This window comes from Diadema antillarum, unplaced genomic scaffold, assembly GCF_040938485.1.
Source record: "Diadema antillarum isolate AM-2024a unplaced genomic scaffold, OU_Dant_1.0 seq00001529_RagTag, whole genome shotgun sequence".
In the NCBI taxonomy this organism is placed as follows: domain Eukaryota; kingdom Metazoa; phylum Echinodermata; class Echinoidea; order Diadematoida; family Diadematidae; genus Diadema; species Diadema antillarum.
In genome coordinates this window covers 898033-913626 of record NW_027272261.1, presented here as the reverse complement: position 1 = coordinate 913626, position 15594 = coordinate 898033, and the positions used below count along the sequence as shown (strand labels likewise).

At 38.7% G+C, this 15594-nt stretch overlaps 1 protein-coding gene across 2 annotated transcripts in view; it reads right to left on the bottom strand.

The window, feature by feature from the left end:
* LOC139710414 (guanine nucleotide-binding protein G(i) subunit alpha) overlaps positions 1-15594 on the bottom strand; it is a 100703-nt gene that overhangs the window by 20660 nt on the left and 64449 nt on the right. For both annotated transcript variants that reach the window (XM_071622333.1, XM_071622331.1), the window contains exons 5-6: positions 13987-14115; positions 10641-10770 (exon numbers count right to left, since the gene is read on the bottom strand). In XM_071622333.1, the coding sequence (XP_071478434.1) occupies positions 10641-10770; positions 13987-14115 (259 nt within the window). The remainder of the gene's footprint in view (positions 1-10640; positions 10771-13986; positions 14116-15594) is intronic.

Here is a 15594-nt window from a genome sequence, read left to right as displayed (position 1 = left end):
CTAAATGAAAGTACTGCAAACAAACACAAAACAAAAAAAAAAGGAGAAGAGAGAAAGAAAAAACTAAGAAAGGAGGATGAAGAAGTACAGAAAAGGAGGATGAGTTGGTGTACAGAAAAGAAGATAGAAAGAAGAAGAAGAAAAAAAAAGGCAGTCTTGTATCGTAGCACAGACTATGCCTCCCCCCCCCCCCCCCACTTCTCCACTCCACAAACAGAATGATTGCCATGGCTGATTGGGGGGGGGGGGGTGGCACGGAGAGCTGTCATACACCTAGAATTTACAGCCATCTTGATAAATGTCCCATGTCAAATTACACTGCTCACTTGTGGGAGAGGAGTGGATTATGAATGACAAATGGCACAGCTAATTGCTAGGGAGAAATTGGCTTGTTTTAAGTAGTGTATAAATTTGTAAGGCATGAATTGGCATAAACACACACATGCACAAACACTTACACACACACATTTTGATACATGAACCCATAAAATGAATGTTGGGTATGTAAGTAACAGTTCATGACACTGTAATACTGCATATCTCTTTTGCTCTGCTGTCTAACATGTAGAAAGAAATATGTATGCTCTGTTCTACTACACCATGCAATTTTGTAATGACAGCAGTTTCTGAATCTCCACAAGGAACAATTTGGAGCAAAAATCATATTTATTCTTTTTGTGTTTTTTAAGAGGTACAGAATTATATGAAGTAGGCAAAATATAAAGCAAACCTACAATATAGTACATCTATTTTAATGTGATAGCATGACACTGCAGTACTATGTGTCCTTCTGAAAAAGTTGGTCTAATAATGCTATTTCTCCCACAATAATCCCGTTGGCTTTCTATACAAAATAACCCAAATTGGATACATTTTTTTTTGTTTTATTTGATTGAAAGCCTCTAATTTAAATATGCCTTGGAAAAAAGAGTAAAAACATTTGGTTATAAACACATATCACAAAGATTTTATATATTATATTTTATATATGTCAAAGCATGACCAAATTAAGGGATTTTTTAAATGTTTCAAAGCAAGGCATAAATCCACTATGTCTGCTCTTATGCTGGTGTCGTATACTATGTAGGGCCAAGTAAACGTCCGGTCTTTGGTATTCTCTGCAAACAGAGGCCTAAAATAGAATGTGGAAATTAATTACCATCCAAGGATTGCTACAGGCACTGTTCTCATTCACCCAGTTTTAATAAACCCCAATATATATTTGGTTATCACCTATCAGGATTGTGGAATCTAGAAAACACATTATAATAAGAAATGCATTAACCATCATATTGTGTGGTAGCCTTTACTACCCGAGGTGACTTCATACCAGTGATTTTAATATATTGTCCAGAACTCTGGGTCAATTAACCCAGGCGACACCTCTGCTGACAAAATACTTGGATGCCTAGATGGATATACACACATAATTGTAAAGTCAGCACAGGGTATAACACAAAGCATAACAAAAAAAATGTCATATCTTGTGCCCTTCAAATTAAAAAATACACATATTATGCATGTTATAGTATCCTTGGTTGATGGTTATCAGTTTTTACATTTTCATCTCATCACTGTAGAATGTTCATCATGGTGTTGTTGTTTTTTTTAATCCTACGTTGTAATTTACAATAAGAAATACAATTCTAGACTTCAATAGGGCAATACAGCCGTAGTTTGATTACAATATTCAAGCCTGTCGTGAGCATGCAGTGCTCAGCCTTACAAAGATTTTGCAGTCAAACCATGGAGCTCCATGGTCAAACATATCAATTTCTATCAATATGATATGAGATGCAAGAGTATACCATTTTGGCTTTTTAATTTTGTATGGCCTGGGTAATAATTCAACATTGGGAATCATTTGCAACGCAGCCTTTTGGCAGTGAAATCGATTTTGTAGAAACCACACTGAATTGCAATGAGCGGGAATTTCACGAAATGATATTAAATGACATTTCTCATTCACTGCCTTCCTCTGATATGAGCAAATCAACTGTTTCAAGAAAAAGTGAAGTGACTTTCAATACCTCAGGTCATGGAAGATTTATAGGAAGGCAAGAAAGTCCACTCATTTCAGGCATCCACATGCCTACTGTACCAGCTCCTAACAGAAAATGTCTAACCACAGGACATCACCTACATAGCATTATGTCTGTTTACAAAAACAAACATGTCTTTTGCCTGGAGTCATACTTTTGGTAATTCCTTTAAAATTGAAATACATACATACATACAGTTTGTACTTTGAAAAATCTAGAGGACACAGGACCATAACCAAGGTGATGTGCAGCTGGTGAAATTTAGAGGAAATTGTGACAAGGACACGGCTGGACGGGACAGGAATCAAAAGTGCTTCACATCACATCACATGATCCCAACCCAGAGAGTTTGTACACTGTAGCTCTTCGCTGTCTAGAAAAGGCAAACCTATCTGCAAAGAGATGACAATGGGTATTGCAACAGAGTGAGTCATGTCTTAGATAAATCTCCTCTAGGACTCCATGTGACAAATGCAAAAAGTTTGAAGATCTCCATTTTCCATGAATCCTTGCGACACTATCCCCACACTTTTAACCCTTTGAAGACTACACTTGAGTATACTCGGGAAGGTGTCTATGGAAAATGCATGTTATAGCAAAATCAGCCCTTCCTCAACGGGTAAAAAAAAAAAAAGAGTTTAAATCGGTTTTATTTTCATTTTTATCGGCATAAATGTCCCTTTCTCCTCACAAATTCAAAATGATACGGCATGATCATATGACAGAGATATCATTACAGCCGCTCAAAATTGGAGGGACATAAAAATCTGCACCACTGAGCCATCTCGTCGTTAAATGAGCACGTTGCCACGCAGCCCTTTCACACTGAAATATCGGGCCAATTTCTCTCGCGTTTACCTGTGTTTGCACACGGCTGTTGTCATGGCTCTCCACCTATTAGTCATGAGCACACGGCCCAGAGCTCAATGACGGCCGAGATCGCGGAGCGAGAGAGAAAGAGCAGTTGAAAGCATTTCAGGCAAGTTTCCCCTGATCTGTGTAAATAATATGTGCCAGGTAGCCATTTTTTCCCCCTCTCCCTCTCTACCTCATCGTCTCTAGCTATCCAGCAATAGACATGCATGAAATACTTGTAGGCTGCTATAATGTTTGCTATGCTGCACCTCATACTGTATACACACACCCCCCTTTATCAAGAATGGCTCCCACTTCCACAACATTAACATTCACCACTCAGTCTTAGAGTATGAGAAGTGAAAGGAAAAAACAGTCCTTTTTTCTATCCGGTCTTTTCAACTAAGGAGGTGCCTTTCCTCTCTTTCTCAACAAATGTACTTAAAAAATAACTGAAATTTATATTGCGTGATATCGCTGTGAAAAACAAATATGCACTGGTATCTGAGAAATAACTGCGCAAAATTGGAAGTGGCAACCGCAGAATGAAATCACTACAATTCATTTTGAAACTGAAAAAAATAAATGTCTGCCGTCTGTACTTCATTGTTCTTGACTGTCAGCCAAGCTCCTCTCCAAAAGCTACAGTCCGACAGCATTCTATAAATAACATCTCGTTGCATGAGCTGTGCACATTTCCAATTTTCACCTCCGATAAACTAAAAAATAAATTCCTTTGTGGGCACTAGCGGCTGCCATTAAGTTTTCACATTACATCTTGGAATCTGCAATCATGTTCTGAAATCATTCAGTGGGGCAGCTTAATTTCAAGCTGCGAGTATGGGAAGAACTCTCAAAATACAGAGAGGATACTCCACTGGATGCATGAAGTAACCTTGAAAATATTGGGTTTAGTTTTCATGAATATTCTATGCATTCATTCCTGTATTTTAAGAATACACACTTCATTCTGTGCATCTGAAGGGATGCACAAACCTCATACTGTCTTGGAATCCCCCAATACTCCCCCCCCCCACCCCCCCCCCCCCCCCAAAAAAAACCCTGCTACCACATAACAACAATACTAATAATAACAACAATAACAACTAGAACCGGAATTTGTCAACACTGACAAATTAGGTGATCCGATCTCTTCGAAAATCAATGATTTGAGTCCTGATCCAAATATTCATGACCATACAGGTTTCATCTGTGTTGACGGGACATTGGCCATGTGATGTTTGGATTCTCATTTAGAAAAGGGAGTGAGACCTGCCATCTTTGGTGCCAAATTCCGTATACACTAACGGAAATACAGAAAGAAGTATATTTGACCTTTGACCTCACTTTGCACACCCAAGATGGCGTCTAAGCAAAAAGTGATTATTTTATGTTATAAAATGGGTTCAAGAATGTAGCCAATAGGAAGCGCTGAAATGAGTCACGTGTGCTTTGGTTATTCTAGTTCCATTGCACTGCGTGTTAAATCCTATTGCCGATCGTCTGTGCGCGCGGCGGCTCCTTTGAATTGCATGCATACAGTACGCGCTGTCAATCCTGTAAACAACTTCTAGTTCGGGCTGCCGGCCGGCCGGCCTTTCTTCCCTTGTGCATAACATGTGTGGCGGGCGTACATATACTCTTACTATACATACACTTTGTACAGTACAGTAGACCAAGCGTTGTGGGACCGGACGCGTACATGGAGTCACTTTGAAGGGCAAATCCAACGATTTAGCAGGTTAATTCTCACGCCGTTTTCAGAGTATGTTGTCTAGTAGGCCTATATGAGGAGTCTATATCAAGTCTTTAAGGTAAAGGGTGCATATTCTATGTAAAATAAGTAAGTTTTCATGCGGGAACTTACGTGTCCGGAAACCCAACCCCCCATCATACTTATACTGTATGTGCGGGATTTCCGAGTGCGACGTGCGTAAATGTTTGGGACGAACATATTCTTCGGACGTCTTGACCACCAAAGGTACACGAAAAACGCTGAAAAATGCTGTTAGTTTTCAAATTTTCGACCCATTTTATAAAACAAATGATACTCTATCCTGTGCATCATTTGTATAAAATGATTCTTGTAACATGGTCTTTGCGTGTGCAAAATATGGGAAAGATAGGACATGTATTCACAAAGATACAGGATGAAACATTTATGACCTTTGACCCTAATTTACATACCCAAGATGGTGTCCGATCAAGTAGTTGTTATTTTATGAAATAATGTACGTGACATGTACTAAACATGTGCAAAATATGGGATTGATAGCCATTGTTGTTGTTCATCTATTGCACAGAAAGTAGTAGAAAGAAAGAAAAATAAAGAAAAAATTATGTTATTTTATAGAAATTTGAAGGAGAAGCATAAAAAAATCAGAAAAAGATAAAGTAAGGAAAGGGAGATTAAGATTAACTAAAGAAAAAGAAGAAAAAAAGTGTTTAAAAAAATTAAAAAAAATATTGTAAGGGGTGAGCCTCGAACCAGGGACCTTAGGATTACGAGTCGGATGCGCTACGCAATGACCTATTTCATTCTCCATAGGCCCTGTGTATTAAGCAAAATGACGCTGCATCGAAGCCTAGTGCCATTTTCAACAAGTTTTTGACGTGATGCCGACATCGTATGAAAAAATGGAGGGCACACTTACAATAGCCCAAAGTCTCAGCTACAACATTCTAAAATCTGGGAGAAATTCACTGAAGCATAAGTGAGCTAGTGCTCGAAAAAGAGAGTCATGTCAATTTTCACTGCCAGAAAAACTGCTCTCCCATAGAGATAACACGTAAACTGGTCAAATTTGACAATATTACTTTCAATCCATTTTTACGAGGTGATACCGTCATCCAATCAAAATGTTGTAATTATATTAATGAAAGATCATTTAATAAGCTACAACATACTGAAATCTGGGTGTAAATTGGCAAAGGATAAGTGAGATACGCTCGAGTGAACTTGTAATTTGATGACGTCATTTTGAAAATTTACTTTTTTTACTTTATTAAGAAATTTGATATCTTTTAATCATTTTGCCAGCATCGCCAACCCATGAAATAACATGTCCAACTCATCAGCTTTCAGAAGATGTAAAGAAAATGGGGGGTTACCGTCCATCCTGACGAGTAAAATCGGATTTAAAATTGGCGTTTTTTTTGCATCGTTGCACTGTATATCGCCATTGACGCGCGCGCGGAATTTCAACTTTGACGGGCCCGTATGACGTCATATTGAGTCGGATTGACTTGAAACTTGGTAGAAATATTCCTTGACATTTTAGGCATCCGATAAGTGTAAAAAAACGGGAAATTTCCATTGCATATGAGCTGTGTGTGCGAATATGTGCGCGCGCGTACGCGTCCGTCCAATTTTTTCAATTTTTCAAAAATGCTCCAAATGGTCTGAAACGTGTGCAAAAAAAATTTGAGCTCGATTTGAGCATACAAATATTTCAACGCGCGCGTACGCGCACGTTTTAAGAGGAAATATGATTTTGAGAATATGAGTAAAATGCGCATAACTTGAAATGTATGTGATGTAAATTTCATTGCAAAATTCTATTCCATTAATGAGATATGAATGAAAATGTGTTTTCATATAATGACGTCATAGTGACGTCACGGTCGACTGATCACTATGATTTTACTTGATCTGTCGTCTTTGGGACATGATACATATATGGTATAAGTTTGACATTGAAAGGCAATGCACTTTCTGAGCTAACCGCTGCACAAATTTTGCCCAGAAATAAAGAAGAATAAAAAGATAGAAGAACAAAGAATCAAAACAGATACAGAAGGTGATCCGAGAGGATACTCGCATCACCTAACAACAACAACATATAATTTGGGCCTTGCTGGAGTTATTTCAGGAGGAAGTAATACTGACAAAAAGTAAGTTTTCCTGTAAAATTGTACATTATATAATCCTGCATCACAAAACCAACAAAAAGTTGCCAGATATGGATTTTTAGGAAAGAGCAGATTCTGAGAAAAAAAAAAACCCAACAGACTTTAAACTTTAGAACGTTGTTGTATAATTCAATTCAAATGGACTCTCCTATAAATATACATGTATCTAAATATTGGAAAGAAAGCACACACTCTGGTAAAGCATGTACTGAGAAAAGAGGCTCGAAGTATAGGGTACATTGAAGTGCTTACCTAGCCATGCTATAGCTGTGCAATGAGGTGGACAAAAAAACAGGATGTAAAATGCCTTAACAACAATAATGAAGGGATTATCAGATTAAGCTGAAATTAAACATGCTGTATTAACACATTCTATCTATTACCTATACAACTTTCAAAGCAGAAGCATCATCCTTCCAAAAGTTATTTGAGTTGAAATTGAAGAGTGTTTTTTAAAAATGGGAAGGGGCCTCTAATACATACCTTTCACACTGTTCTAAAAAAAAAAATTGTAATAGAAAAACTGCTAAAAAACACAATTTTCCATTTGCTTTATGATCCTTACCTTTAGAATGATATAAAAGAAGAATTGCTCTTTCACAAAATATGAAAATCTTAGATAAACTAGGTTGACCTGCTTGACTTATTTGAGTCCTTATGTAAAATCAGGGCACGCAACTTTTTGTTGGTTTTGTGCTGCACGGTCACATATGGTGGATCATTGACGACAGTGAATGTGCATTCTGTATGAAAAGCGGTACCAGTACAATGTTTTCTGATACCCAGGTAGATTCTACTGTGTGTTGTCCTGTAAGGTAAGTGCACAGAAGATTCAGAAAACTTACAAGCGAATACTACGTCCTTGAGTTCTTACATTTGTTTTTAAAGGTACTAGCCCACATTTGCAAACCCACGAAAATCAAAACTGCATAAAACAGGTCCAATATGACTTCAAGTACAAGTTATAACAGTAACATACCTCACCTGTTGCTCTTTGTCTATACCATTCGATAAAAGAGAGAAAATCATCGTTTTAAAATCAATTTTCAAACCGGGTCAACCGACCCAAAATCGAATTACGAGCGCGGGCTAGCTACGTACAATGTATGTACATGTAACTTACACATGTATCGCATGCATGTATAGTACATACGTGGACCGGAGCTAGCGAGCGTTATACGCATGCATACGGTGCATTTTCATTTATTTTTATGAAAGTAATGGACTAATTGGAACGAAATTTTGCACAGGTGTTACTGCAATCATACCCAAACTCCATGCTTACTATGAGACCAATTGCTGCAGGTTTACAAATGTGGGCTAATACCTTTAACATATTACTCTTTCTTAATTTGACAAAACCATGCTGTGTCTAATACCAAGCATTAATCGGTAAAGTACTGTAAAACTTATCTCTTTCATATAGCCCATATTTCTTTAGCTTGCTTATAAGGGTTTTAATGGCTTGAATAATTCATTATAGGACTGTACATTTTTGCAATAAAAAGGGCATATAAAATGTATTTACAACAAGCACAATGGAGGAAAAGTATGCAAATTTTGTATCATCTTGAAGTTGTCTATCAATGTACAGATAATCTACATTGTACAGCTATATGTAATTTACTGAATTCATTATCCCCCTGCCCCTCAAATGAAATAAAAAAAATAAAGCAAACAGAATATAAAACAAGTTTATAAGCATTATTATCGTCTCAGGGATGGCCAGAGATGCAAAGAGATGCATAAACATACTGTACTTGCTCCTAGGTGATGCAGGTTCGGCCACTAATACTACTGCAGTACTCTTGGCTCCATTGTGGTGTCAGTTCTCCTTACGATCGATGGATGATATCTTCCCTGCTGTGTTTGTTAATTTCCCCCCTCCCTTATACTCGGGGCCCTCTCAGCTACAAACATTCAACATGTCCCCTACCTCCTCACAAAGGACTGCATGAATAATGTAAAAAAAAAAATGGGGGGGGGTTGGGGAGGGCAGACGAGAATGGCTCAAGACTGCTTCAGGGCTCCACTCTCTTGTATGTAGGCATGAATGATATGCACCCAGTTAACGGCAACCATAATTATTCAGGCTCAATCACATGCTTTTCCTCTTTTCTGCCCCCCCCCCCCCCCCGACCAACAGCATGATCCTACCACTCGATCACTGATCATCCAATGCTGTGCAGAGCAATACATTCATCTCAACATTGTCTTGTGGTATGTTAGCTACACTTTCAGTAATGGAGCTCTAGAGATTGAGATGCAACTATGAAACCCTTGGTTATTGAAAATATCGAACTTGTCTGCTTATCATACCAACTATGGCATCCTGTGAGTCTGCTCTTAAAAAAAAGGGGGGTGGGGTGGGAAGGGCCTATCCAGTATCCAGTTTGGGCATACATAATGAGGACTGGTGACTAGTAACCCAGATATTATCTTCTGTAGGCAGAGCATGGCACATGGCACAGGAGTGTGTTATCACTTTTGATTTAAATGAACATCCCAAGATGAGATGTTCTGTCTTCTAGCATTTGGTCCGTACATCTATTGGAGTCTAGCGAAGGTACAAACATCGATCGTCTCTGTCTGGAAGCTTGGATGCTGAATCTGCAGACTGCGTTCCCATGAACTAGTACTGGTGCTGCAGGTTGGGATGTATTTTTTTTCTTCTAACATCCAGAGTAATCAGAGTCTTAACACTTGAATTCTTCAAAACAATACAAGTATAGTCTGTTCTCTTTGTTGCTGAGGATTGCTCTGGGATTTGACAACTGCTGAAGCAAAGTGAAAATGCTGAATAAACTCACCATACACTTTATATGCGAATTGAGCATAAACAAAGCACTTTAAATGCAAAAGTGGCCCTCATTCAATCTAAACCTGTTTTTTTGTTTGTTGTTGTTTTGTACACATATCATCCTCACTAAAAATCAAGTGCATGCCTGATAATTCAAAACACGCACACACACACAAAAAAACAACAACAACAACAGTGGTGATCATTGCGGATAACACAAGAAGAGAAAAACAGCAAAGGCCCTACACCCCTTCTTACTTTCACCCGTTCCATGAAAAAAAAAAAGAGATAGATCGCTGATGGTGCCTGACAGCATGAGAAAAGGTCAAGGCTCGACATAGAACTCCTCTCGCCAGCTTATGCCTCCTGTGAAAGCAGGTTTTTTTTTGCACGTGAACATCATTCCCGGAGTGGTGGGCACACGCGTACGGTAGCTTCACGGTGAGGTGAGTGAGCCCCACATGTACGGCTAACCAGCCATAGCGTGCGTTGATGCAGCTTGTCACATTCTGTTTCGTTTCCCCTCACCCGCTCTCCCTATCTTTCCCCTACTCTTCTATTCTTTCAGATGAATGAGTGTATTGGCATCCTCTCATTTCCATCTCCTTGGCCACACAAGTAAATTTATATCCATCAGTTTGCCTTTCAAGTGCAAGTAGTATCCTTTTGGGCAGACACACTTGCAGAATCATACATTGCATCAATGGCAAATCATGTCACACTACTAGCTTTCACTATTTCCATCCCAAGGAAATTAACTACATCCATCTGCTTATCTTCTCCCCAGAATATATCGGCTTAGATTTTGGCCAGGACAGAAACTTTTTGTGGACCTTCTTTGAAATCTGGTAAAAGTATGATTCAAAGATTTGCAACAGATTGCTCTTTTAGTTTATAGCCACTAAATTTGTTTCATTTGAATTGAAGTAGGAGATTAAAGCATGAACGGCATATCAAGATTCATGCTGCCAAGCGCAGAGTGGGAAACAATTTCACAGACAAGAGGACAGACGGAGAGGAAACTGTCTCACCATTTCTTCATCTTCAGCCAGGACGAGGTCGTAGGCACTGAGGGCCACACAGAAGATGATGGCAGTCACTCCCTCAAAACAATGTATCCACTTCTTTCTCTCTGACCTTTGACCTCCGACATCAAACATTCTACGATGAAGTGATGCAGAAACAAAGAGAAGGGAGCAAAAATATAAAGCATTTTATACACCTAAATTAGATTTTCAATAGTCTGCCATAACACACATGTAATACTGTATTTATAAGCTGTTATTTTCAAGAGGATTTTTTTTCTTCATGAATTTCACGAATCACAGCCAGATCGATAATTCAACAACATGCGAAAATGTCGCCATGCGCTAGATGAATAGTGTAGTTACGATAGCATCAGAGTCAATTCGTGAAAACAAAAAACATAGCCCCCATTCAAACAAGGCAATCGCCAAATTGTGTCTCGCCCATTCGCGTACAAGGAATTAATATTTTTTATAACTCCCAGAAGTTAATTGACCTGCTTGTGACCTTTGACCTTGTGGTGACCTTCAACACCCTAAGGGACATTTACCATCCAAGTTTGGTCACAAACGGACAAAGGGATCAAAAGTAATGAGCCATAATCGAAACGCGCCATAAAAACTTAACATTGGGCCCGAAAAATTTGTTGACCCCTTTCTGTGACCTTTGACCTTGTGATGACCTTTAACTCCCCAAGGGACATCTACCGTCCAAGTTTGGTCACAAACGGACATAGGGATCAAAAGTTATGAGCCACAATCAAAACGCGCCCTAAAAACATAACATTGGGCCCTAAATAAACACTTCAAAACACAATCATGGAATGTCCCATACCTTTTCATATTATACCTTCTCATACTGAGTGTAATGATATTTTCAACAGTTTTACCATTACTTATGATATTTTCAATAGTAATATCATTCTGTTGCTATAAAAGTTTGTTGACCCCTGTCTGTGACCTTTGACCTTGTGACGACCTTCACCTCCCCAAGGGACATCTTCCATCCAAGTTTGGTGACAAACGGACAAAGGGATCAAAAGTTATGAGCCATTAACGAAATGCGCCCTAAAAACGTAACATTGGGCCCTAAAAGTTCGTTGACCCCTGTCTGTAACCTTTGACCTTGTGGTTACCTTCAATTTCCCAAGAGACATCTACCATCACCCAAGTTTGATTGCCATTGTAGCAACATGTGCTGAGTTACGTGTGATAAGAGAGTCTTGCAAGTAAACTTTAACGTATGACCTCAAATGACCTTTGACCTTATCATGTGACCTCTTACGGCACTATAACATGAAGGTACCCCCAGTGCATCCATCACCCAAGTTTGATTGCCATTGTAGCAACATGTGTCGAGTTTCATGTGATAAGAGTCTTGCAAGTAAACTTTAACGTATGACCTCAAATGACCTTTGACCTTATCCTGTGACCTGCAACGGCACCATAACATGAAGGTACCCCCAGTGCATCTATGACCCAAGTTAGGTTGTAATCCAAGCAACTTATGTGAAGTTATTTGTCAAAAGAGAGTCTTGCAGGTAAACTTTAACATAGAAAAGAGTCTTGCACATACTCTTTAATATATGACCTCAAATGACCTTTGACATCATCACATGACCTCTGACAACACCATAACATGAAGATACCCCTAGTGCTTCTATCACCCAAGTGTGGCTGCCATTGCTGTAACAGTTGCCAAGTTATGCATCATAAGAGAGTCTTGCAGGTAAACTTTAACATTCATTGTGACGGACGACGGACGACGGACGGACGACGGACGGACGCCATTTGAAGTCTCGCCTTCACCTCCGGTGGGCGAGACTAAAATTAAAAAACAGACAGAATCCAACATAAAATTCAAATTAACCTACAGTAGATGGATGTATTACTTCTCTTTTGTGATGATTCCCCCATATTGCCTGCTAAAGCACTACCAGCATCTTTTTCCTGTTTTCATCGAGTCGACTGACACTCCGAAAACCAATAGGATACACATCCCAGGACCTTGTGCATTAACAAAATGAATCACAAAATTTGTCCTAGAATTGCCACGGTCTGCTCTTGGCATGTGCCTCCTTGATCTACACTGACATCAGACTGAATGCACATGCATGCACAAGTTGATGAGAAAAACACTGCAATGCCACGAAAAAAGGTGAAACAACATCAAGAACAACAACAAATTCTGTAGTTGACTTGATGATGGATCAAAGATTTCCATAGTTATCACTTCCTACTGATGCACTCACACCTGTGCATCACTTGGATATTATTACACAGGGTGTTTTACACAGTTGCAAAGCTAAAGCAACCAAACATTCTTGTTTATTCTGGAATTTTGTTGTAAATGTAAACACAGGATCATAAAAGGCGTTTTCACATCAGGCCGCACGCTATTTCATTTCCTATTCACATCAGCCTGAAGAGAATTAGCCCAGAATTTTTTCGAGCTAATTCGACATCTGAGCATATGCAAACAGTGTCGGGTATACCAGTAGAGGGCGCGCTTTCAAAAAATTACCCGCATGATCGCCATCACATACGCTAGGCATGATGGGATGCATCGCGCTAATTTCTTATGGTGATTTCACATTATCAAATAGCATGCTATTATCCCGCTATTTCGAAATTTCCCTAGTTTGACTCGAGAAATTTTCTCGATCAGAGAGATAAAACTAGCACGCTAATTTGTATTCACATTATCAAATAGCGCGCTATTTCGTGATCGGGTTAATTTCCTAGGTCAAAAAATAGCACGTTATTTCGAAACATCCATCTGATGTGAAAACGCCTAAAGAGAACTGACGAGGATGAAACTGTACTTGATTGAATAAAGAGGAGAGCATGAAAAGAAATGAGGGTGATCTGCATTTGATTTGATTCTCATTGGTATTCAGTGGACTAGAGTGAGGAACTGAAGGGATTTCTATTCAGCTGGAATTTTATCTAGCCCCAGGAAGGCGTGGGCGAGTTTTGACTACATTTCGCTGCTTTAAACAAAGCCCATAATCTTAAAACCTTGAGCCGGCAATCCGCACAGTTTTATTTACTGCTTCAAGTTTGTTTTCAGCAGAATGCAGACTTGGCGTGAACAATTGAACAGACCAACCTATCCTGGCTTGAACTCCATCATAAAGCTTTCTATATGCTGGAAGAATAGCATTGGCCATGCACAGTGATCAATCAATTACACAAACTTGTGAGCAGCAAATTTTCCTCATGGTTTCTCTACACTTAATCATCAAATGATATCAATGTCATTGCTATGAAGTTAAGAGCTAGCTGCCTGGCAAAATTTTACTCCCATTATATGTAATTTTAGAGTTATGATCAAAGATACTGTACTTACTTGAAGTGGAGCTCCTTGAAGGTGAAATGAGTTTCCACAATACCAGTGGTTTTGACTCTTGTTCTAAGAACATCTTGTTGTGTGGGGATGTAACCAGGAGCTGACAACCGATCCAAGGCATTCAGATAACTAGAGGTTGGGTAAAAGGACAACAACAACAAAATACACATGACAGATAATGCACTAATATTCAATTGAAGAACAGTCAATCCTACAAAAAGACATCATACTTTGGTAATCAAAACAAATAGAAGTAGTTGATGATATAGGGCCATGCACACCTGTATTTCTACAGTTCAGGTTTGGTCAAGAGTGGTTTTGTGTAGCATGTCACAGCAACATGGTAATATTTTTGCATAGCATCAAAAAAAAAAAAAAAAAATGGCATGCTTACCATTACATTACATGCTGAAGTGACATGCTGAAAATAAGAAACTTACACATGAGTCAAGTGTCTGCAAAACTTTACACAGAAAATGGCTCAAAAACAAATCATAGCTTGCTTACTTGCTTGTGATGTGAGTGTCAAGAAATGACATTTACTCTATTCTCTAATTCTGTACATGACCAATATTCTGAGTTACATCAAGTGTTTTAATGATTAGAAAAAAAAATTATTTGAATACAAATAACAGAAAAAAAGATATCATTGGGAAAAACGGTTGGTAATACAAAACTGTCAAATTCAAGAAAGGCTTACCAACATGGTAACTTCTTGTATAAATCATGCACTTATTACACTTGTCAAATGAATAATGGCAACGTTGGAGCACGACTTACAGTAATTGGGCATAGGGTAATTATGTTTGTTTTCTACAAGTGTACATTTTTTTTACATATATTCAGTTTTCATGTAACATACGAGAATGAGCCTGAAGTCAACCAAGTCTTACTAATTGAATTTGTCGAAAATTTGGGTTTTGCTGTCTCTCTTACTACAGAAGTAGGAAAATTTATGTTGACAATTTATATTGTTAATCACAAGTCCCATTTTTTGAAGACCTACATTGTAAGGGTTTGATCGAAGATGTGCTATCTATAGGACAGCAGACAACAATCTCAAATGAAATTTATACATTATAAATGCACAATGTATTAATACAACTTGCACCAATTATTGAAGAAAATGCAAAACATTTGATTTATCAGCAAGGGGGTGGGGGAGGGAGGGGAGGTTAACATTATGTCATAAATGCTCATACATTTGCCATCCATGTCTCATAACCTGTTAAGGGTGAGATCCAGAATTCCCATGTGTTTATTTTTGATGGCATCCAGTCTGTAGAGGCAAAACTTGGTTTGGAATAATCTACAAAGATGTCCTGTAATGGCTCTAGATGCTGTTTTTACCTCTCCTTTGTCCTGTAGAAATGCATTACAGTGTACATTTTATTTTAACATTAGACGCCTCAATATTCTTAGCACTAAATTGGCTTCATGTTTACAGACAAGGCTGCATTAGACCCTCAACTCACTTCTGCACACTACCCCCCCCCCCCCCCACACACACACACACATTACACACTCACATGTCCAACTACTGAATAGGCCTATGCCATAAATTTAGCAAGTCCTAATTTTTCATGAATCCGGGACGTCCTGACAATT